Source organism: Euprymna scolopes, chromosome 28, assembly GCF_053919585.1.
Source record: "Euprymna scolopes isolate OS-2025 chromosome 28, ASM5391958v1, whole genome shotgun sequence".
NCBI lineage: Eukaryota > Metazoa > Mollusca > Cephalopoda > Sepiida > Sepiolidae > Euprymna > Euprymna scolopes.
In genome coordinates this window covers 47,484,149-47,510,311 of record NC_136509.1, presented here as the reverse complement: position 1 = coordinate 47,510,311, position 26,163 = coordinate 47,484,149, and the positions used below count along the sequence as shown (strand labels likewise).

At 34.2% G+C, this 26,163-nt stretch overlaps 1 protein-coding gene across 2 annotated transcripts in view; it reads right to left on the bottom strand.

Moving 5' to 3' along the window:
• Positions 1-1,581: 1,581 nt before the first annotated feature.
• Positions 1,582-26,163, bottom strand: part of LOC145249594 (uncharacterized) — a 38,821-nt gene continuing 14,239 nt past the window's right edge. The window contains exons 3-4 of one of the 2 annotated variants that reach the window (XM_080111303.1): positions 13,970-14,312; positions 1,582-2,547 (exon numbers count right to left, since the gene is read on the bottom strand). In XM_080111303.1, coding sequence (XP_079967429.1) covers positions 2,491-2,547; positions 13,970-14,312 — 400 coding nt within the window. In that variant the 3' untranslated portion in view covers positions 1,582-2,490. Of the gene's footprint in view, positions 2,548-13,969; positions 14,313-21,599; positions 23,960-26,163 lie in introns of those variants that run through there. The other variant, XM_080111302.1, reaches the window with a different exon arrangement.

Genomic DNA, 26,163 nt, shown 5'->3' with positions numbered 1-26,163 from the left:
TTTATAATTATCCTCTTTAAAGGTTAGTATGTTTAAATATTTATATATTTCTATGGGCAGGATTCACTCCTAAACTAATCACGCCATTTCATCAATTTTCCATTTATTTTTATTAGTCTCTTCTTTTACTTCCCTTTTCCCAATTAACGTCTTTTTCACACAAATCACATTTTTTTTCAACTAAGTATGCACATATTTTTTTTTCAAATAGGTATACACGTTTTTTTCAAATAAGTATACACACATTTTTTTTTTCCAATAAGTATACGCATATCTTTTTTTTTACAAATAAGTATACACATTTTTTCAAATCGGCATACACGTGCCACAAACAGCTCATTCTTTCCTATATTTTGCCGGGTTTTTTTTTGTTGTTTTTTTTTTTCAACGAATTTCAAATCTTCACCTCTACTGAATGTTTGTTGATCCCAGCAAAAATAGTCAATCTCATTTGAATTTTTCTTGCAGTGTCTAATTGTTTTTTCTTTCTATCCTTTTCATAACTGTTTATTTATATATTTAATTTTTTGCAAATACTAAGAAACAGCAAACGGAAATTATTAAACACCCGTACACTATAAACAAATAAAAAAACTACCAAGAAGAGAAACACTTAATTTTCTGAAATTTTTTTTCAAGACATCCTATTTCTTTTATTTAAGTTTCTTTCAGCCAAAGGTTCCATGTATTCTTCAAGAGTTTTGCTTTTTGAGACTTAACAACTGCAAAATTAATGAATGCCTATCCATGTGTATTTATGATAAGAATTTGTATTTATGATTGTGTATTTTTTTCTTCTTATCAAGCTGGGGAGTAGGCATTGTACCAGACATTAAACTTTCACTTACTATTTCATATTATAACTAAGAGATTCTAACCGTCCCTTTAAGTGCAATTGTTTGAATCTCTCTAGCACTTGGTTCATCGGGTATATTTGCCAGGTAGTTTTTCTGTATGCATGTGTGTGATTTGAATTTATGTGTCACAGAGTCAGTGCACATGTATACACAAGTGAGAGTCGATCGCTAATGACTTGACTTCTCATGAGAACAGAGTTAGATACATGGGTTTTTAATGTGGGGGAAAATGAAGCTCCTGAAAAAGGGGCACTCTGGATCGAGACGAAAATAAAAATCCTCTCAGTCTAAGACTTCAGATGAAGTGCAGTATCAGAACAGATAGCACACTCTGATCCTGACCAAAATAGTTGATCATTCAGTAACAAGAATTGTGTGTTCACTGTAACTGAAAAAAAAAAAAAAAAGATGGGAAGAAAATGTATTTTCTAAAAATCAAGTGACAATCCATTCTTCCTATTGTTGTATTGGCTAATTTGCTTGATTTGTGTTTATTGACATCTTCCACTACGTGTGTGCTCGTATTTGCACACAGAACAGAAATGTGCTTTAGAAAGCAAGAAATTTATGACAAACCTTCCACACTTTTCCATGACACATGAAGACACATGTAAGCATACATGTGTCGCTCTCTCAAAGATTATAAAAGCCCAACTTCATAGGATGCTGGCATCTAGCATGCAAGTTCATAGAGAAAGGTTACAAAAAAACAACAGAAGAAAACTGATGATGATCAATTTATTTGTGAGATAGTTTCTTGGAAGTGTTTGTCTGTCGTTCCGATATGTCAACTAGTTTAGTAGATTGGGCTCTTGTCAACAATTTCCTCTATAGTAAAAAAAAAAAAATAAAACAAAAATAACGAAAAATCTATATGATGTACATACTTGTGACAAAACAAAAGATACCAAATTCCAAAAATCATGTAAATTCATCAAGTAGTTTTATTTTTAAAAAAGAAAACCAAATTTTATGAGTAACAGAAGAGCAGCTGTCATCTCCACCATTTTTAAAACAATCTTTTTTTTTTTAAACGGGGGGGGGGGATAACTCAACAATAATTAAAACTTACGAGATTTATGTAGTGATGCCTACGAATCCCCATTAATCACTGGAAAATGATTTTCTTTATAAAAATAAAACTTCTTGATCAATTTACGTGATTTTTAGAATATGATATTTTCATTTTGTCACAGGTATGTGCATCATACATTTTTCTTTATTTTTGTTTTTCAACAGACAAAAACTGTAGATTGGAAAACATAGGGAAGGGGTGGAATAAAAATAAATAATAAAATGAAGTTCATGATGGATTGTGTAACTAACTTGATTCCTAACCCCCCTGTTCCGCACTTCCTCCAAATCCGTGTGTAGAGTTCCGCCACTTTGTCAGATGTTATTCCGAGCAGAGGGTAGTGAACATGTAAGATGGAATGGTGGTTTCATGGAGTCACTCATGACTGACACTGGTATCTTCCGGCAAGTGAACAAGAACATTCATTTGTGAACCCAAATGTGCTATTGTTCCCTGGCCTGAAAGATGAAGGATTAGAGAGATCAGATCAACAACTGCAGACCAAATGAAACACTTTTTTCCTCTCAGCCAAACGTTTTCTTCCCCTTCTCTTTCCAGTTATGGCCAAGTGATTCGAGGAATTACTTTCTTCTTCTTACAAGGTTCTGGACAATCCTGGAATAAAAAGGAAAGATTATTTTTTTTATCAAATTTTAAATAAAAGCTAACTGATAATAAGAACACAAATCAGTCATGCAACAGCATATCCATCTGCCTGATGGTGATAAACCAAAAGTCTGGATCTTACTCTTCAGTATTATACAAAGTAATCCAGAAGTTATGAAACCACTGAAAACCCAAAAACTATCTGATGAAGCTGAAATTTTTTATTGTTATCAAAGAGCATCAAATCCATGCACCAAACTTGGAAAACTTGAAATTCTGTCAAAATTTTGACTATAACAAAACATTTCAAGATCAAGTTAGAAGTCATATAAGATGAGAATTCATTCAGTACAATATGGGTCAAATAGTGAATCTCTATGATGATCAAGTATGAAAATTATCGCCACAAGTGGAATTATTCAGTTTTTCACCGATCTAGATATTTCAAAATTTAGTTTCAACAAGCCGCACGTGCATGGTTCCCCCTCAGCTGCATATGAGATGACGCCACACAAAAAAAAAAGTGAAGAAATGATGGATGTGAGAAGTGTGAAGGGCCAATGTTGTCTTCACATTTTCGTCTTCACATTTTTGCCAACGTTTCATTAAAATCTAATAGATGGAGTAAAAGTTATGGGGTAAAAAGTGTCATTTTTTGCAATTTTGGGGCATTTGTGATCCCTTTTGAGTTCCTGAGAATGTCAAATCCCAGTGAAAATGGACAAACGATGCAGTTTCATGCCTTAAGACATGTATATTTGAATTCAGCACCATGGAAAACTACTATATAAATATACATATCAAGTTTTTGAGCAATATGAAAAAAGAGCTCTAAAAAAGCATTATTTTTTTAGCCCTAAAAGTCCCAGAAGGATGTGAACCAGAATTTTGCCAGGGTCACCTATACTGGATTTATATTAAGAACAATGGCCTCCACATTTTGGCCAAGTTTCAGGAAAATCTAATGGATGGATCAAACGCTATGGGGCAAAAAGTGTCATTTTGGGGTATTTTTTTAACCTCTTTTGAGCCCCTGGGGATGCCGAATCCCAGTGTAAATAGGTAACGATGCAGTTTCAGGCCTTAACACATGTATATTTGAGTTGACCACCATGAAAAACCACTATATAGTCAAACATATCAAGTTTTTGTTGAGAAATATGAAAAAGTGCACCAAAAAGGGGCGTTTTTAGCACTGAAAGTCCCCGAGGACGCAAACCAGAATTTTGTCAGGATCACCCATATAGGATTTATATTAAGAACAATAGGCTCCACATTTTGGCCAAGTTTTAAAAAAATCTAATGGATGAATCAAAGTTATGGGGCAAAATGTGTCATTTTTAGTAATTTTTTTATCTCTTGAGCCCCTGGGGGCGCAATCGGAATTTTTGTAAAAAAAATTTCTTTACTGTGCACATCTATTTAATGAAATACAATTTGTGGCAAAATTTCAGAAAAAACTAATGGACGGTTATCTAGCAATAGTCCAGACTAACGAACGCACGGAAGCACGGACGCCACTGAAAACGTAGGTCCCTCTCCGATAAATCGGGGGACCAATAATCAGTATTTTGAACAAGTTTGGCAAGGATTGGTCAGGTATACAATAAATTTCATATCACAATGTCATTAGAAATTTCAGATGAAAAGTGATACCTCACACATAGCAAATAAATCAGTTACAGGTTGGTTATGTGCAATTTGGTCTTTTAAATTAAAATAGGAGAAAACAATAGAAAAATGAAAGAGCACATTTCATTTATTTATCTTTTTTTTTTTACTTTCATAATGTTGCATCTTATTTAATTTCCAAATCTCTATGACTCATTTTAGAAATTAAAAAAACAAAAAACTGAGAAATTAAATTCAATATGTATTATTATTCATCAGACTACTGTTCTCATCTTGAGTGTGAGTTTCACAACGTTTCGGTCGATATAACCTCCGACCTTCTTCAGGTGTATCTTGTCGAACTCGGGAATGTTTCTGTCGAACTCGGGAATTTGGACAGAATTTTGAGCGGAACCGTGGCGGAGTGGTTAGAGTACTGGGAAAACTCAATTGTAAAAGTGATATTCTCCTGAAGGTTGACCTCCAATCTGTAGTGTGGGCGACCGAAATATACATTTGCAAATTACTTAGGACCTCTATCCAGTCATGGCTGACGGAATAAGAGCATGCTACCCCCGTGAAATAAATAAAGGGTTCCGCTCGAAATTCTGTCCAAATTCCCAAGTTCAACAGAAACATTCCGGAGTTCAACAAGATATACCTGAAGAAGGTCGGAGGTTATATCGACCGAAGCGTTGTGAAAAATCACACTCGATGAGAACAGTAGTCCGATGAATAATAATATATATAACCAATCCTCATCTAAAAAATTCAGAAACTTTAAATTCAATATTCATGTTTTTTGGCAATTTTTAAATATTTTTAAAATGTTTTATGGCAATAGTTTTCAAAATGAAACAATATTTGCACTTTTATGGAATTTGAATTCAATTAATTGAAAATAGCCAAAATTACAAAAGAGAAAACTTTTCTTTTTTTTTTTAAATTATCATAAAAGAAGTTTAATTCTGAATGTGCAAAACAAGGTTTGAAAAAATGTCTTGACCCATTAGCAACCATTGTTGGATAATGAAGTCGAGCAATACCGGGTTTTATGAAGTCAGGCAATACTGGGTTTTCAGAAAATACAAAGAACAGCTTTTGAGGTACACGTGTTCCATTTTTTACCGCTAACATAGAACGATGTAAGCCAAACAAAACAAAGAAAATTCCAATTTATGCAATGACATTTTTATTATTGTTGCACATATTGAAATTTTGTTTTGTTTGACTTGCACCATTTTTTTTTTTTTTTCAATTACATTTTCATCCCAAACAAGGCATATTACCACTTTGGTGTAGGGGGCTACTATCAGGAGCAACATCTACTGGGATACTGTGGGGATTTGGGCAGCAAGATGTCTGTTCATGTTACACTTGAACTTCTGCATGGCAGTACAGTTGGGGAAGCAGGGACCTGGAATGGAATTCCACAGTCTAACGGTTCTGGGGAAGAAACTACTGGAGTAGAAATATCTTTTACATCTAGGGATCTCTACCGTGTGGGGGTGGGATTTAGCTGTCAGGTTTGTCGAGGGTGTTTACATCATGGAAGCACAAGTACTTGCAGTTCGTCAGAGCATTCTCCTGGCAATGCTTCCAATGTAATTGTTCCAAATCGTGTTTCCTGTGAACGTTAGGCCAAGGAGTTTGAAAGATGTACTCTCAGATAAAGAGTCGTTGGCCATTGCTATTGGTGGTAGAGAAGGTTTCTTGTAATTATTGAAGGAAACGAGTTTAGTCTTGACGGCATTGAACGTGACCATCCATTTTTATCCCCATTCCACTACTGATTGGAGGTCATCCTCTAGTGTTTTTGCCATTTCTTTAGATATGTGTTCATTTGTTTTCCTGTCATGCCTGTTATAGAGTGTGGTGTCATCAGCATATATACCCATCTCAGAGGCAATTTTGTTGGGGAGGTCATTTATGAATATTAGGAACAACAGAGGTCCGCATTTACATCATATTGTTTATATGTACGACCGTCTAGGACAACCTGGATTTTTCTCTTATCTAAGAAGGATCTAATTATATTAAGTATTCTTCCAGTGATACCGTATGATCTAATTTTCCTGAGAAGACCCTCATGCCATACCCTGTCAAAAGCCTTAGATATATCTAGAGCTACCGCTCTGCCCTCCCCGACTTTGTCCAGTGAGTGGTATATACATTCAGAGATTACAGTTAGGATGTCTGCTGTGGAAAGGGCTTGTCTAAATTCATATTGTTGGTCAGTCAGAAGTTTATCATCTGTAAGGTGATGGACTAGAGCATGGTAAATTAAGGTCTCAAATATTTTGGCAAAAAGTAAGAGGAGGCTAATGGGGCGATAATTTAATGGGTCAGTTCTTTCGCCAGAATTCTTGAATACTGGTACCACAGAAGCAGTTTTCCAACAGCCCGGAAAGTAAGATTCATTAAGGCATTTGTTGTAGAGTTTGGAGAGAACTGGAGCTATTTCAGCTGAACACTTTTTTAATAGCACAACTGGGATGAGATCGGATCCACATGCTTTTGAAGTGTCAAGGTTTTTTATGATAGCATGCACCTGAGAGGGGTGATTTTCAGATCGTCTAGCGTGGCGTCTGCCCACATAGGAAAGTCAGGTGGGGGGTGGTTGGAGGGTCCAGTGTGGAGTTTGAGGCAAACCGACTGGCAAGCATGTTAGCCTTCTCGGTTGCTGAGCAAACAACCTCGTGATTGTTGGGTAGTGGGGGAATTGTTGATTGTCCATTATTTACTACACTGTTGTAGATTTTCCAGAAGTCACGAGTTCCTAATTTTTGTGCTACTATGCGTTTTTTAGTGGTTTCAGTAAACTCTCTCTTAGCTGTCGCTATTTCTTTCTTAACGTTACTTCTAGCTTCTATATACTTCTGTCTGTTTGAACTGAACTTATGTCTTTTAAATCTGTGGTATGCATGCTGCCTTTGAGCAATGACAGTTACGCAAGTCGAAGTAAACCATTGGGGAAAGTGTTTGAATCATTCAGTGGTCTCATTTGCGCACTGTTCAGCAGGAAGAGAAAAAATATTTTGCAATGGGGCATCTCTGATAAGATCTCTGATAGCTTCCAAGTCAACCCTTTTATAATATCTCATTGTTTTGAGCACTGGCTCTTCAGTTTTGGCTCTAGAGTTTAGGGCGATTTCAACCATTATCTCTGCATGATCAGCGTTCCCAAGTAGGCTGTCGCCATTCGTTATACAATCATCGGGAACTGTGATCAAAAACAGATCTAGAAGTGATGCGTGTTGTTCTTGCTGGTCAGGGAAACGGGTTGGGAACGTAACCATTTGTGATAGGGAGTGAGATATAGAGAAGCTTTGTGTTGTACTGCCCGCTGCGTCTGTAAGTAGAGAATCCAAGCCAGTTTTTGTAGTGGACATTAAAGTCACCAAATACATGTACTTGTGCGTTAGTGTCGAAGGAGAGTGCTCTGTCTATGCTGTCAGAGACTTTGTTTATTATGGTGCAGTCCTAGGTCGAGGGAGAGCATTAGCGATTAAAAATGGAACACGTGTACTTCAAAAGCTGTTTTTTGTATTTTCTGAAAACCCAGTATTGCCCGGCTTCATTATCCAACACCATGATCCTTTCTGTTTTTTTTTAAGGACCAGAGGGATAATTAACCATATTTCAACAATATCTACATCTCTATAATAAGGATTTCTATAATTAATCATAAACATTGGAGAAGCTTTCAAATATTACCCTTGCTGCCCAATTGTATATTGGTATAATTAATGTCTTAGCTTTTAGTATACATTGAAAATCTAGAGTGGAAGGATACAATCAGTTTCATCGTATTATTCAATCTAAAAATTGTTAATAAGCAATTCTTATAATTAATCTGCATTATATTAAACATAGATGAATTATATTAAACATAGATGAATTATCTATTTTATAAAGTCAAGTGGCGATGGACACAACAGCAAAGACGCCATGTTTTGTTTTGTTTTTTTCACATTCTTTTACTCCTTTGCGGTATAGGTTCGAGCCTGCCTGCCTACTACCACTATTTTTTTTTTTTTTTTTTTTTTGCTCAACACATCTCTAAACACCCGGGCAACGCCGGGCACCTAGACTAGTTTACAAGAATTTGGATTTCTTAAGTTTTATATTATTTTATTTGAAAAGAAAAAATTATACAAGTTACCAACCAGAATTGGATAATTTTTTTTTTTTAACTCAGCAAAGCAAGGGGCGTAACTCTTACATTGCATTTTTTTTCTTATTTTGTTCTAACTGGTTTACTCACTATCTCATACATTCCAACTGAGTGATCTTTTTAAGATTCTAGCCATGCCTTTAAATGCAATTGTTTATATCTTTCTTACACTTGGTTCACCGGGTATATTTGCCAGGTAGTGTTCGAAGTTCTTTTTCATGAGTCAAGTTACTCCTATAATTATTGGAATGATGGAGATCTTCCTAAGATTCCACTTTCTTTTTACGCCAAACATAAGACCTTAATATTTCTGTAAACTGTTTTTGACTACTATTAGGGGGTATGAGACCAGTGGATTCGCCAATCATTTTTATAACCACTGACTGTGCTACACAACCAATGAAAACCTTCCAAAGTTAATATAAAAATTGTCGAATTTTGGATTCAATCAGTTTGCCGCTAAATATGTCACGGACCGCATTTGATTCTTGGCCACCATCTTGGTTACTGCCAATTACAGTAAAGATCTGATCTGAACTACGCCGCCATCTTTGTTCAACATAATGTCACAACACTTAACAGGTTATGCGCCCAGACATTGTCTTTTCTTTGATGGATTGGAATCTAAATTTGAATTGTGGCAGATAAAATTTCTGGGATATCTAAGGATTCGAAAACTACACAAAATCATACAATCTCCAACAGAGAATCCTAACGACTCCGAATTTCTCGAAAATAACACAACTGTTTTTGCAGAACTGATTCAATGCTTAGACGATAGAAGTCTGTCTCTGATTATAAGAGATGCATTGGATGACGGACGGAAAACATTGAACATATTAAGAGAACATTATTTATCAAAAGGGAAACCGAAAATTATATCACTATATGTCTCTGAAACATAACAAGGATGAAACTATTACCGACCGAAAATTATATCACTATACGTCTCTGAAACGTAACGAGGATGAAACTATTACCGACTACGTTATAAGGGCAGAAACAACCGCCAATGCCTTAAAACTCTCAGGTGAAATAATAAGCGATAGCTTGTTGATATCAATGACCCTCAAGGGACTTCCAGCCGATTTTAAACCATTTACAACTGTTATAACTCAGAAAGACAAACCCATAAATTTCAGTGAATTTAAAGTGACATTGCGCAGTTACGAAGAGACAAATTGGATGCTCGTGGACAATAATAACTCCAGCAATATTATGAAGTTCAAAAATGCTTCTCAAAAACAGACACCACCAAATTACACACCGCACCGCAACGTGTTCCCAAAAAGTAATTTTCCCAAGAAAAAGAATAAAATTATCTGCTATAATTGTGGACGACCAAGCCACAAAAGTTTCCAATGTCAATATAAACGTTCTAAATTGGACTCCGTAAAAAACGTTGAGAACTCTGAGGAAGAACATACATTTCTATTCACATGTAACTTTGACAATACCACAAACGGTAAAAATTTCCTTGTAGACTGTGGTGATACAGCACACGTTATCACCAAGGAATCTGATTTTATTAATTTTGATTCAAACTTTAATCCTCAAAGTCATTTTTTCGAACTTGCTGACGGTAGTCAAATAAATGATATAGTCTTGAAAAGAGGCGATGCTAAAATATCCCTAAAAAATAATAAAGACGAAATCTGTAACTGTATTCTAAAAAATGCTGTGTTCATACCTACATTTAAGCAAGACATATTTTCCGTGCAGGCTACAAGGCGCGAATATAAAGTTTGGCCAAAACAAATCAAAATTGATATACTCCAATGGAACTATATTTGACATTAAAGAAAATGGCCGTCTATATTATTTAAAAAGTATGGTTCCCTCAAAAACTGCCTGTCACGACTTAGAAACCTGGCATAAAATTCTAGGACACTGCAATACAGCTGATATTAAAAAATTACCGAATGTAGTCAAAGTCATGAAAATAATACCTTCAGACGATCTCCCAAATTGTGATGTGTGTGCACAGGAGAAAATGACAAAATATATAAGCTGAACGCCAGACAAAAAAGCTACGAAAATTATCTCACTTGTGCATTGTAACTTAGCAGGTCCGATCAGCCCGATGGGGAGAAACAATCTAAGGTACGTTTTGAACTTTATTGATGATTTTTCCGGTTTAATTCTAGTTTATTTTCTAAAAAACAAATCTGACACTCTCCTCGCCACTAAGAAATATTTACCTGATATTGCCCCGTACGACTCACTAAAATGTATTCACTTAGACAATGAGACTGAATTTACTAGTAAAGACTTTGAACTTCTATTAATTAACCACCGTATTAAACACGAGAAATCTGCGCCGTATTCCTTCTTCCAAAATGGTAGCGCTGAAAGGGCATGGTGAACCCTTTTTGAGATGACAAGATGTTTACTTATCGAATCGAAATTGGCGCATAGTTTATGGACTTTCGCTTTAATGGCAGCAGCATATATCAGAAATAGATCGTTCAATAAAAGACTAGGAAAAACGCTGTATGAAGCGTTTTGCGGTGTAAAACCTAAAATGAACAGAATGCATCTATTTGGTTCTGATTGTTTTGCATTTATAGAAAATACCAGTAAACTAAATACTAAAAGCGAAAAAGGTATTTTTGTAGGTTACGATAAAAACAGTCCATCATATTAAATCTAGTTTCCAACCCAAAATGCCGAAAGGGTTAGATGTGTAAAATTCAATGATACATTAAATTTAAAAATGGCGATCCAGTGGATGAAAAACATGAAATATTACCTAGCATCTTAATCGATCACAATGAAAATATTAATAACAACGACAATTACAGTAGAACTTCTGACGAAAATATTAACCAGACACGTTGATACCCAATAAGGGAGCAAAAAAGGCCAGACTTCTTACAAATTAAAAAGATACAAGATTACACAGTGGATTACTGTTACTCGTTGAATAACGCACCAGAAAGTTATGAGGCAATTAATTCAGAAAATCACCAAGAATGGGAACAAGTTATGATATCTGAATTGAAAGCTTTATCTGAAAATAATACATACAAAATAGTGGCAAAACCAACAGATAAAAATATAATTTCTTCACGCTGGGTTTTTTTCAAAAAAAAAAAAAAAAAAAATCACAGCTTCTGGCAGTGAAATTTTTAAAGCAAGATTCGTTGCAAAAGATTTTTCACAAATTTCTGGAGTGGAATATTTTGCAACATTTTCACCAACAACAAATTTAACGACAATTAGAATTTTATTACAACTTGCTGCTCAATACAATTTAAAAATACACCAAATGGATGTAAAATTGCTTGTTTAAATGCTCCGATTGAGCGTGAAATCTATATTTACCCTCCAGAGGGATTTAAAATGAAAAATAAAAATTGTGTATGGAAATTGCATAAATCGTTATATGGACTAAAACAAAGTGCACACAATTGGAATTTAACACTCCATAATTATTTAATAGAACAGGAATTCAAGCAATGTCCCATAGATGTGTGCATGTATATCAAAAATATAGGTAATAAATTGTTAATTTTGTTTTTTTGGGTTGACAATATATTACCTCAAACTGCGACAACACTTTAAAAGATCTTAAGAATAAATTACATAAAAAATTTTAAATGGCCGATCTTGGATGACTGTCATGGTTCCTCGGTATAAAATTTATCTGTGAAAATGAAACTATAACTATGAACCAATCACGATACATGGAAAAAAATTCTGCTCAAGTTCGGAATGCAACATTTTATAACCAAACTTTTTGGAATATAATTATGAATAAATCCCTTTTCAGAAACCCAGAAAGAGAAGCATGAACAGTCAAAATCACACAAAAAAAAATTTTTTAAATAAATAAAAAAATTGTAAATTGTCCCGGGCAAAACGCTAAATTGTGACCATTTCTACCTTACTAACCAAATTAACTAACATAATGTTTCCAGTTTTTGTTAAAAAAAAAAATTTTTTTAATTGTTTAAAAAGTAACTTGTTGTAAATTTCCTTTTTGTCAAATAATTTTTTTTTGTATCTAAAAACAAAATGTATATTTGTGAATTTTGTGCATATGTTTATATGTATTTTAAAAGTATTCTATTTGTATGTTTATATATATTTGAAAAGTGTTTATTTTTATATGTATCAAAATAAAAAAAAATAAAAAATCAATGTGATTTAAAAAAAAAAAAAAAATGGCTTCTTTTTTCACACATTATACCAATATTTTAACAATTCCTTTTGACCAATGAGAATAAAGACAAATTCCCCCAAAACAAAAAAACAAAAAAAAAACAATTATTTTATTGGTTTATTTTTATTTGTTCATTTATTTGTTTATTTTTATTTATTTTATTTTTCATTCCTTTTCTCAAGTCAAATCAAAATTGAAATCCGAAAGGATTTTTCCATTATATCAAAAAAGGGTGTGTGTAAACTGTTTTTGACTACTATTTGGGGGTATGAGACCAGTGGATTCGCCAATCATTTTGAAACAACCAATGAAAACCTTCCAAAGTTAGTATAAAAATTGTTGAATTCCGGATTCAATCAGTTCGCCGCTAAATACGTCACGGACCGCATTTGATTCTTGGCCGTCATCTTGGTTACTGCCAATTACAGTAAAGATCTGATCTGAACTACGCTGCCATCTTTGTTCAACATAATATCACAACACTTAACAATTTCATTGTTTTTCTTCTCAGTTCTGTTCAACACAGCATCATTGGGAACACTAACTTCTACTAATGTTGCTTCTTTTTCCTTCTTGTCCCATATTAGGTTCTCGATCAATTAAGTGATTTTTGGCATATATTTTCTTTACCTCACGAGTGCATACATCACACAGATTTTTCTTTATTTTTTTGTTTTTAATAGGGGGGGATCTGAACAAGAACCTTCTTTTTATATTATTCTCTTAAAATTGGACTTTCCTTTTGATTCATACAAATACTGGGATCAATTATACTTGTGGCACCCCAGAATTTTTTCATAAGAGATGAATTCTGAATAAACACCCTTATTTTTACTAGCAAGCTGCCCAACGTTGCCCAATCGTAAAATACATAAAAATATTATATTTTAATTAATGCAGAATTCTTATCTATTATAAACAGAAATACTGTAGATATTAAATGTAATGTTAAATTCCTTAAAAAAAATTAATTTAAAAAAAAAACGGAAAGCAACTGAGACATGTACATGTGAGTATTATGTTTTTTTTCTAAACAGTTCACTTCTTGTAAGTAAAAAAAAAAAATACTCAAAATCGAAACCAAAACTGAGTTAAGCATGATAACCACAATCTTTAAATGTTTTCAAACCTATTTATTCTTAACATAAGTAATCTGTGATGTGAACGATTCATGCATGCGCATTCGTGAAACAGTTGACATAGATGAAAATCCAATGACCCCGCCTCATGTACGAATTTTTTTTTTCAATTTTGACGCCTTAGCAGCCCTTTTTTCCAGATGAAAACTGATTAAAATGTTTTCCACATGTCTGAATACCCTATATACTAAATTTCAAGCCTGTAGATCAAAAATATGATAAATGAGTATATAGGTTGAGAAGTGTTCAAACATTCACATTCTCATAGATATATAGATTTATGAAAAGTTAAAACACAATTCTTGATCAAAAGAAACGATGGATAAGTAATCTTACCTTTACATTATTGTCAGCTGATCGTTTAATACATTCACTTGTGTCTTTATCTTCCTCGGACGATGATGATGACGGAACTGTCTTGTCTGTTTTGATGATTTCTACAGAAGTTTTGTTATTTGAGCCGCAAACATCCGGAGAAGACTTGTCACCATTGTTGAAGGTCTTTGAGGAAGGGTTTGCGTCCGGGCTTGAAACTGAGGTACGAGAATTTAGTTTTATTGTTTTACGGTCAAAATTGATGCATGACGCCAGTGGTTTCAGAGGGCTGGATGAATCTGTTGATGGTGTGAATGGCGACATAAATCTCGGTAGGGCTTTCTCAACAGGCTCGGGAACATTCCTGGAATTAAATACAAATAAAATTAAAAATGTTAAGCTGAAAGAAAACACTTATATATTGAGACCAATAAGTAGAGATTATGCTAACTGGTATGAATTTCGAGAATGTTAAATTACGTATAAATCTGGAAAACTGGGTGGCAAACGGAAAAAGACCTGGTGCACCTAGTGTGAGTGAGGCAGGGGGGGGGGGGTCATGGGTCAGTCCCCTAAATAAAACATGCTAGAAGCTAGTGTTGATGATATTACATAAATGATCATGTATCAGAGGATAGGACAGAATTTCGAAGCAGTTTGAGGCAAAGAAATGGCCAGACCAGACAACGTATAAAATTAAGAGAATATTAATTCAACATACAGTCTGTTCATTGACCATTTTCAGGCTAAGTAAGAAAATTAAATACGGAGTTAATTTTAGCCCCTCTTTTAGAAGGAATTAATTTTAGCCTTTTTTTTGGGGGGGGGGGGGTCTCTTTCGCTCCTGGATAAAACCTTTAGAACTGCTAACAAGTCTTTATTGTGTTTCCATGAGTTTTATTCACCTAAGTTAAACAGTTGGTCACCAACCACTAAACGATGCAATAATACAAGGAATTGCATATGTGAAAAAAAAAAAAAAAAAAAAACGAGAGCATTGATCAATGCTTGTGGCACCCCAGAATTTTTTCATAAGAGACGAATTCTGAATAAACACCTTTATTTTTTACTAGCAGGCTGCTCAGCAATGCCTGGTTGTAAAATATGCAAAAATATTATATTTTAATTCATGCAGAATTCTTATTATAAACAGAAATACTGTAGTTATTAAATGTAATGTTATATTTCTTAAAAATTGAGTCATGTATGATAACCATGTAGAAAAAAATTATTTGTTTCTTGATCACTCACTAGCAATAACACACACACACACACACATGCCCAAGTATGCATTTGTGTGAAAAGATTATGTGCTTCTCGTCGTTTAACTATATTGTTATTGAAATGTTACACTTTCAAACGGATTTAATATTTTTTAAATTTTTAAATAAAATTAGTATATGTATACATTTTAATCTTTACATGTGTACATGTTTACCTGTAGATTATTTTACAGGTGTACATATGAAAATGTGTACATGATTTTGTGTGTAAGTTTTCATATGTACATGCAGATATGTTTTCATGTGTACATGTGGATATGTTTTCATGTGTACATGTGGATATGTTTTCATGTGTACATGTGAATACGTTTTCATGTGTACATGTTTTTATATGTTTTTGTGTATACATGTGTTTTCATTAATAGACTCAAAACGGTCCTGGATATGACCTAAAACTATATCCGATGGCGAGGCCCCAGCTTGCGGGCTTCGGGGAGTGTGGAGCCACCCTTTAATTGCCATTGCTCCCAGGTCCACTGACCCGGAGTGGTAGGGTCCCTACTATGGGTTAAATAGAAACCGACTTAAAAAAAAAAAAAAAAACAAATATACTCTATTAAAAAATTGTTCTTCAAAATCACTGGATTCGGCATTAAATAACCTGAAAAGGGTTGATATGCCGTAAAACAAAATCAACCAACCGCTAATAGACTCAAAGTTCTTTATACATACATGGGTTTTTTATTGTCCTTGTCTAATACCACCGCTGTTCTTCATGTATGCTGTTTCATCTACTAGTTGTTATGCTAATAAGCTCTTTTTCATGTAGGAAAGACACAAGCAAACAAGTTCTTAAAGGTTTTAGTTTATAGAAAACTAGCAGGCCACCTAGCATTGTCCAGTCGTAAAATATGCTTAAATATGATATTTTGATGAATGCAGATTTTGTATTTATTATTATATTATACTGGACCTAATATATGGTATTGATTTAAAAAGTTTTTAAAAAAAAAAGAAAAAAAAAAGACTTGTGCTACCAGCAAGAATAAAAACCAAAACGTTAAGCTTACGATTTACTTTTTCCTTTGACGTAAATGCCTAAGCTATGAAGACATGTTTGATGCAAGACTAAAAATTAAAACATGAACAAATAGCTATTACGTTACACATGCATAATATGCTGTCATTCAACCTTTACCTGGCAAATTCCATTTTTTTTAATTTTCACACTTTTACACCAATTTTCCCCGGATAAAACACAAATATAAAGTTTTGCATGGGTTCGAATACCCTATATATTAAGTTTCATGTCTGTAGACCAAAAACTGACAGGAGTTTGGTAGACGAAACTTTTTAAATAAATATACATATGCATACATAAATGTATATCAAAAGAGGATTATAAGCTTTTTATGCAAACATTACGCAAGTATAAATCATGTAGAATATCTGCATGAATATAATTACACGTAATAGCTAACTAAAGATGATTATCCCAAAAGAAAACAAAAAGAAAACTAAAAGGGAATTAATTAAAATGAATGTTTAAAAGAATATGCAAATTTGCTAGATCTTTTGCAGATAAATGTTGCATTCATTTGTAATGCTGCATTCAACGACCCACATATATATATATATATATATATATATATATATATATATATATAAAACAAAGTTATATTTTCTTTTTAGATAAATAGAAAAAAGTTTTTAATATGAATATCAATACACAAAAAACCCAAATTTATAGGAGTATAGATTGATTAGGAGAGGGAGACTAAGGCCCTTTCAGCTAATTATTAATTAACTTCTTAATTTAACTGAAATTTTGTTCTTATATTCTAGGAAAGAGAGAGGAATTGCTATTTTCTGTATCAGACTATTCCATTCAACACATATCATTGACAAGTTTTTGACCTTTCAGTAGTACTAGACTACCTGTGACCTGTTGGGTCTTTTACAAATAGGTCAGAACATTATAAATTAGGTATTATCGACTGGTCGGTTGCTAAGAAAAATGACAGATCATTCTAAATCTATATTTATGAGAACAAATATTAAAGCAAAGCACTTTTATTGACAATATTTTATTGTACGCATTCTCTGAGACATATAAAGCTTGACATTATTACAACATTCAATATTGACCGTGCTGGAATACTGGCTTCTTTAAATTAAAACTTTTTCTAGTGTCTGTCCTTGTGATTTGTGTATTGTCATTGCAAAGGCAGGCTGCATTGGAAAGTGAACTCTTTTGAAATGGAACAAAATCGCCATGAAATTGCGATGCAACGATTTTAGCAATAATTAAGTTATCATAAAGCTTTTCAACAATCAATCTAGTGCCATTATATAGACATGAAGGATCCAAGTTTCTCACACACATTATTGGTGATCCTTTCTCCGATTCAAGCTTATGAGGTGGTAATCCTGACAATTCAATATAATCCAGAAATTCTGTAGGGAAATGAGTAGCAAGCAAACTGAATTAAATGATACATAGTCCTTTAATTCACTCGAAAGTTTCTTATGCATGTATTCTTAATTAGTCTCACTGATTCGTTAAGAGGGTCCAATATGGACTTATGCAAAAACATTCTTTCGAAATTAGTGAATGATGGATATATGAATCTAATGCAATCTTTAACATTATGTTTGAATAATATCTTTTCGTAATTCTATTTTGCCATTTTTCTCAACCTTATCTTCACCTTTGAGCAGAATCTTGAATATTCACCATTATCTTTTGTGTGCATATTTGTTTTTAGTTGGTATTTCTTAAAATGTTTCCACAAATATGACGGATGCATGCTTTGTAGATATCAGCATCATTTCCTGGTTTTACCACTGGTAATAGTTGTTTAAAATCACTGCAGCACACAGTCAATAATACTCCAAACTTCTCACTTTTACTGCATGTGTCTTGAAGGGTTCTATCTACAGCTTCAAAACTTTCATGTCTGACCATGGAACACTCATCCCATACAGTAATTTTTGTATTTCACAGCAAATCTGCAGCGGGTGAATTTATCTCAAAATTACAAAAATCATTTTCTTTGATAATAAGTGGTAACTTAATTTTGGAATGAGCTGTTCTGCCTTCAGGCGTAAGAGTTGCATCAATGCCAGAAGAGGCTATATTTACAGTGCTTCTTATTTTTGCAAATATTGTATTGATGAGAAATGTCTTTCTGGTTTGACATTCGCCAGTGAGAAAATGATGATACAGCCATAAGAAAATAAGATGAACAAAAAATCGACACAATGTTAGGGTCAGTGACTCATCGGTGAATGTCATATAGTGTCACAAACTGGTGCCGTGATCAGGATCAACTTGTACAAGCAAATGAAGTGAAAAATAGGCACAAAAATGTAGCACAACTAGTCCAAGTGATAGAAAGATCGACCCTTACAAGTACAAAAAAAAGTAAGACAAAAATGTTGTTCTGTGGGCCAGCTTAGAGAAAAACGTAGACAGCAAAAAAGACAGAAAGAAAGATTGCATAGATTTGTGTAAAAAAGAAGTGGGATAAGTAAATACAAAAAGAAAGATCTAATGCAAGAAACTATATGCAAATGAGAAAGAAAAAAATAAACTCAAAAATGGTTCTCAAATAGTGTAATGGAGAGAAAATATAGACAGAAAAGAATAGACAAAAAAGTGTGCGTAACCTTGCACAGAAAAGTGACAAAAAAACAACCAATCGAGAAAGGAAAAAAAATTGAGAAACAAAGAAAAAATGTGAGCAGAAAAATAAAGACAAACAATGTTAAATTCAGAAAAGGTGACATGCTAGAAAGAAAGAAAGATGAAGAATGAGGAAATAAAAAACAAAAGATGGACAGAAAAAAAAACATGCAAAGGTAAACGAGGTGGACTTTCTCTTTTTTCTTTTAAAATCTGTGCAAAAAGAAAATCGGCTTAAATATTTTACTGTTAATTTTATTTTATAAAAATGTGGTGAAGTGCAATTCATAGAGAGAAAGAAAAAGAAAGGTGGTGTTAGAGGTTAGTAACCGTCAATAAAATGGATAGTATTGTAGTAGTGGTAGTCCTAGTAGTAGTGGTGGTAGTAATGATAACATTGTGTTTCGGGGTAGAATTTGAAAGGTAGGAATTTATTTTTACTTTACTATTGATACCTAATGTCTGTTTTTACTTAAGGTAATGAGTATTGTTGATAATAAGTATTGTAATTAGTAGTAAGTATTATTGGTAAATGATCTGCATATTATGAGCAAGTTTATAAGAATTGCTTTATTTTAAAAAAATAATTGTTATGGAAAAAATGGGGATGGATGAGCAATCAAGATGATGCTGATATTAGCATTTTTATTTATTTATTATTTTTATTGTTGTCCATCATGTGTGTTGATCTCTCTGAGTGAGAAGTGCAGATTGTTGAGTGTTAGGGTGATGGAAGGCCAATACTCAGGAGTAATAGGCTATGAATAGTATTTTTCATGGATTTTTATTATAAAAGGTGAAATTAATTCAGGAAATTTTGATATCAGAGTGATTTCTTTCGAAAGGGTTGAGAATTGATAGAGGTAAGATGTCCCGGTAATTCACACATTGAGAAGTAGTTTTTTTTTCCGTACCTGTTGACTATGAGCACAAGATGTGGCCATATACACCCAACTCCTAATGCACAAATTGTGTTCACTCGGTGTTCAGTTCGGATCAGAGAGCCTGGCGATGTATCATTTTGTTAAGATAGGAATTCCTAAACATTCCAATTTTTGTCCATATAGAAATTTTCCATATTTGCGGTGTTCGCTTCTCTTCACCTCCAGTTAACAAGGACTGCTAGCAGCATAGCAAGTTTTATGAGAGAGATGTTCGGTGATTTTAAGGAATTTCCTAAGGTCTGCTGTGAGAACAGGGATTTGTTTTGCACCACGTGCTGGTGGTAGTCTTGCATCATGTGAGGGTGGTAGTTAAGTATTGGAGTCATGGTGGTTTGACTTGGTCAGGGAATTAGGCAGAAAATGAGACTAGTTCTTGTGAGATGTGGAACAAAAAGGCATCCAAAAATTCAGATAGTTAGATAAGGATATGGTATAGTGAAACCTTGTGCATGGGACTGTGTCCTCCACCTGGCACGGGATGTGCAATTGGTTCTACAACCCAGTGGCAGAAAGAGAATCATTGAGAAAAACTGCGTTTAGAGATAGAGAGAGGAGATAGGTAGTACACATTGGGAGCACATTTGTGTGAAAGCTTAATGCTTGGAAACTGAGTGACTCATGCAGAATAAGCTTGACTTAATTGGTGAATATACTGCATAAAAAAAAAGAAGTAAAAAAAAGTCAGTTCAAAACAATATGGTTTAAATATTGTGATCTTTTTTTTTATTAAAGACTAGCGGGGTACCCGGCGTTGCCTGAGTGAGAAACACTAGGAGGTAAAAAAAGTTTTGGTATGTAGGTAGGATTGAACCCGAAGCCCCGAGGTGAAGTTGGAAAATAAAATGTGAAAAAAACATGACACATTAACCAATCGGCCAGCAAGAAAGAGTTACTGAAAGACGTTTGAATTTATTTAAGTAGGAAGAGAATTGACAGGTGCCCGCACCTAATGACTTAATGAGGTTAAGTGGAAATCGTGGAGTTAACATTTTCTGCGAGCGTTATGACGAAACAATAGCTAGTCAGCAGTTAACATTTTCTGCGGGACAGTTTTTAATGAGGTCAATAACTCGGTTTGTTTGTTTTTACCCAACTTTGGGGAAAACCAGCTCCCTGTTTATTAGGGGAGTGTCCAGACGAAAGCAATTTTTGATATGACACTAAAAAAGCCGACATTGACCAAACGCTTACATCGCTTTCCGGAGACCACGGGAACTGCCGATTTGAATCCAGTTTCTCTCTTTTATACTGAAAAGCGAAAGATACACGTGACAATCTAAAATTCTGGAAAAAAATAGCATGTGAAAGTCGGGCAAATTAAATACGCACGTGACCCCCGTTCGTAACTCTTAGATATTATCATTTAGAAAGCATATAAAAAGTTTTAAGAAGGAATGAGCTGACCAAGAAGTCCAGCAAAAAAAGCCTTTTACAGACATACACAAAAAGCGAACATAAATACATGCATACACACATTTTCGCTCTTATATTTATAGATTGTAATTTTTTTTTTTTTATTAAAGATAGCCTACAATACACATGGGGGTAGAATTTAAGGATGCAGGCCAATGATTTGTGCGGAGGGACGATTAGAATGAAAAAGAAAAGACTTGTTTTTTCAAAAAATAAATAAATAAAAAAGATTGTATTTTTACGTAATTGTTGCTCCAAAGATTTACCCCAATTTTTTTTTCTGTGTAAAATTGCATAAAGACATTGTATCGGTTGTTGAAAAGAAAAGTGAGAAAGACAATCAGAAATAAAAAGAGACTTACAGTTGTTAAATGCTGCAATTATTTTTTCCGGGATATGGGTTTTATTGCATTGAGTTTTATATGATTGCTTTTGTGTGTTTAACAAAGGAAACAGTAGAGATATATTTTTGTTAAAATGTCACTGGTTTTAATAGATAAGAATGTTGTCCTTATTATTTGCAAAAAAAAAAAAAAAAAAAAAAAAAAAAAGAGAAAATGGCTGAATGCATGAAGTCCTTTGGGTAGGTTAAAAAAGTCTTCCTGATTTTTTGGGAGAAGGAGAGGAAAATCTCAGAAGCCCGTTTATATTAGGTGGTTTCAAGTCCTTTGATAGAGATGGTTAAAATTCCTCCTGTACTTTTTTGGGAGAGGGGCATGAAATAGTGGAATGCCTGGTTATACAGGAGGTGTTTGAAAGTCTTTCTGGGAGAGATGGTTAAAATTCCTCCTGTTGTCGTTTTTGGGGGATGGGCTGACGGAATGCCTGTTTATATAGGTATCAAAAAGTCATTCTATGGAGGTGGTTAAAATTCCTCCTGTGTATTTTCTTCTATTTCGATGGAGGAGCATGGTTGTTTTGCCTCTGGTACGAAAAACATGTACCAGTCAGTAGGAGCCTGTTGGAAAAGGAATTGCTTTGCTGATATTTGGTGTGGGGCTACTCAAATACCACTAGGCCAGTAAGAGAATTAGATACACACCTGTGTGGTGGAGTTTTGCTTTGTTGTTCTTGTTTTTGAGTTGGCTGTCATATCTGTGCCGTTTCATATAATATGAATGTATGAAATATGTATAATTAATGTAAATATAACTATGACTATCGTTTTTGTAAATTACGTAATAAATGACAAGTTGGGCATAGAAGGGGGTGTGACACTGTTTGACTGAGGTCGTTGAGTGCTGAGGGGGTAGGAAAAGAACAAAGGATAGATGACAAAAGAAAATGAAGTAGGTTTAGCAAGTAATAAGAGGACTTATCAATAGACAATGGATAGGAGTTTGTTCTTAACACAGATAAAGAGAAATAAGGGAAGGGTTTAAATTAGGGTGTGACAAATGGTAATAGCAAAAGGATTGAACAATGGACTAAGGATTGAGCAATGCACATGTCAGTATCTTGGGAGCAAGATTACTGTCAGGGGAACAATAGGAACAACACTTCATAGGGGAGTTCAGTTGGACACTTTATTGAGGCTTGAACTCCAAGGTGGGCAGTTGGATTTTGGATACAGCTGAGAGCAGTTGGTCACTTGGAGGTTCTTGAGGAAGATGGGGAGATGAACTGACGGCAATAGACGCACCCAGCTTCGACAGGACGGATTTGTTGGCCTTAGCATATAAAGGGTTGACGAGGACACACACAAACACCTATAGTCCAACCGACATAGATGTGAAGCATGGGCATCTGTGTTTTTCCTGTGCTGTGTTTTATTTTTATACTTGTGAACCCGTACATCCTCATCAATGGTCGTCAATAAGAAAATGACGATACAGCCATAAGAAGATAAGATGAACAAAAAATCCATGGCACAGAATGTTGAGGTCAGCAACTTGTCGGTGGGGCCATGTAGTGTCACAGTTCTTTCCACGCCATTTTAAATGACTGGCATATCACACCTTCAACAGTTCTTAGAGCCTCATATGATCAGGACCTTTAACGTGATGAAGCAAAAGACACAGATAATACAGATCACCACAATTGGTAGAAACGGTGTATATAAGACAGAGAACATTTGTCCAACCTTCTTTCTCTATCTCTGGCTCTTCGTCGGATAAGCCTTTCTTCTCTTTGTTCGTTTGTTTCTTCATTCCTTCTTTGTCCATCTCTGGCTCTCTGTCTGATAAGCCTTTCTTTTCTCTGCTCATTTGTTTCTTTATTTCTTCTTTGTTCATCTCTGGCTCTCTGTCTGATAAGCCTTTCTTCTCTCTGTTCATTTGTTTCTTTATTCCGTCTTTTTTCATCTCTAACTCTCTGTTTGATAAGCCTTTCTTCTCTTTGTTTGTTTGTTTCTTTATTCCTTCTTTGTTCATCTCTAACTCTCTGTTTGAGAAGTCTTCCTTCTCTTTGTTCATAGGTTTCTTCGTTCCGTCTTTGTTCATCTCTAACTTTCTGCCTGATAAGTCTTTCTTCTCTTTGCTCATCCGTTTCTTTGTTTCTTCTTTCTTCGTCTCTGACTCTCTGTCTCCTTAGTCTCTCTTCTCTTTCTTCAGGTGTCTCACTATTTCTTAACTCTCTTTTTCTCTCTCTCTGTCGCTGAAGGCGAAGTACTCTCTGTTCGTCTGTTTCATTTCTCCCTCTTGATCTCGAGATTGAAGTAGGATGTTGGACGCAATGATTGCTTAGAGTTCCATAATTGTATTCCGAAACGGATCTCGGTCTTTTGATTCCTCTTTGGGGCATTCTGTGGGCACATTAAAAAAAGTTGAATAAGTCTTAGTCATAATTTGGTAATTGTATTTTATCATTTCATAGCATTTTTTTTTTTACTAAGAGATATCACAAGGAACTTACCGTTTGTGTGTTGTCAAGTAGTAAAAGAAAGGGGATTTTTTAATTCAAAACTTTGCTATTTTACTAATATTTATAACAACTGAACTTCAAATGCTCGGATTTTTCTTTTTACGCATAATAACTGTTACGATTAAGATTAAAAGCATAAAAATTGCCATTATGAATGCATAACTTTGTTGTTGTCCAGTCGTAAGTGCATTTGTTTCGCTTGACATGGTCTGCAGGTTCGAATCTCACTTAAGGTTTGGAATGGTAACAGCATTGCATGTCAGTGCAAAGACTGAAACAGTTGTCCAGCACTATGCTATAAGTTATGCAAGATTTTGTGTTTTTTCAGTGAAGAAACGTATATCCACTCTCTAAGCTGTCAACTGTTGACAGCTTATAGAGTGGATATACATTTCTCCACTGACAATGAGATGCTCTCGAAAAAATCTTTGGAATAAATACCATCTACAGTCGAGGAAAAAAAAAAAAAAAAAAGCAAGATCAATCAGGTAAATAAAAAATATTATTAAATTATTTATTATTTGTTTATTTATCTGCTTACAACGACCGTACATTCCTGTATTGTTAAGACTTCAAAAACACCTTTTATCCGTTAAACAATGCTTCAAGCAAACCACAACATACTTCTTGTAAATAAAAACTAATTATTATTTTTAGCTGTATAATTTTGATAATTTTTATTGTATACTTTTCAATAATGTCCTTTTCTTATATTTTATTTCAATAAAATGTCTGTTCTACAAGTATTTTAATGGTGAATGTTCCCATGAACTACACTTGTACCCCCTCAACATAAATACCCCCACAAATCCGACAAGCAGCAAAATCTCACCCCTACACACAGAGATCCCTGGATGTAAGAAAACCTTCTACTCTAATAGTTTCTTCCCCAGAACCACTAGACTCTGGAACTCCCTTCCGGGTTCATGTTTTCCCAACTGTATCTGACATGCAGAAGTTCAAGTGTAATGTGAATAGACATCTCATTACTTATCTCCCTACATAGTATCCCTGCAGCTTATGTCCCTGATAGTAGCCCCCTACTTCAAAGTGGCACTGTGCCTTGTTTGGGGTGAAAATGGAATAAAAAATAAATAAATCATTTCACAATAGAAATACTGACGACCAATAAAAGTGAAGGAACTGATTTGCCTTGTCACCACTTCCGGTAGCGTTATGCTGGAAGCTAGGAAATATGTTAGCTGACTATAACAAGGATTTCTTTTCTTTTTTTTTTTTTTTTTTTTTTTTCTTTTTTACCTCTCTACATCAAGTGGCTTCTGGAGTGATTTCCACAAAAAATAAAATAAAAAAATGATGACATGCAGGCAGATGTTAAGTCGGTGTAACATTTCACACTTAGCGATTATCAAAGTTTTCTATATTATTGGCCAACTGCCTCACACAATCCATGGCAGACTCGCATTACTGATGATGTCTTTGTTGAACGGCTTCCACAGACAGACTGATTTGACTCATACCACTGTTTTGTCTAACTGATCTGACCTTTCATTTCATTTTAACCACAGATGTCAGCCATTCTTGATTCAACACTGGAAACGATTCTGTTTTGCAGATTTAGGTTATAATGACATGTACTCAGTGTGACCCTTGTCAAAATCCAAACTAGGTAACTTAATCGCTATTGACAGAGTACCTAATATGTAACATATGTTTATATATTTTCATGTACACCTAAACTAATTAACTGAGCATTATGAATTTTGGAATGCAGCTCCTAGATGTAAGGGTGGGCAATGCGGGCTGTGTTTAGTTTCATACATAATGGGAAAAGGAAAGGTGGAATCCCTTTGTGAAAATTTATATACCTCCATTTTAATAGTCAAAATTTTAGCTGTAAAAAGCTTTTTAAACAATTATCAAATTGTGAATTATTTGATATCGGCCATACAAAACAAAATATTTTTAATCTTTATGGACTATCATTTTTCAGATGGTTTTATTCTGGAAACTGACAATTTCCTAGATTTTTTAGGTTTTAGTATGTTGAAACGGCCACGTTGGCTGTTAGCACATGTGCAAAAATTAGTGATGGGACGATTGCTACATTTTTACCCAGATTCC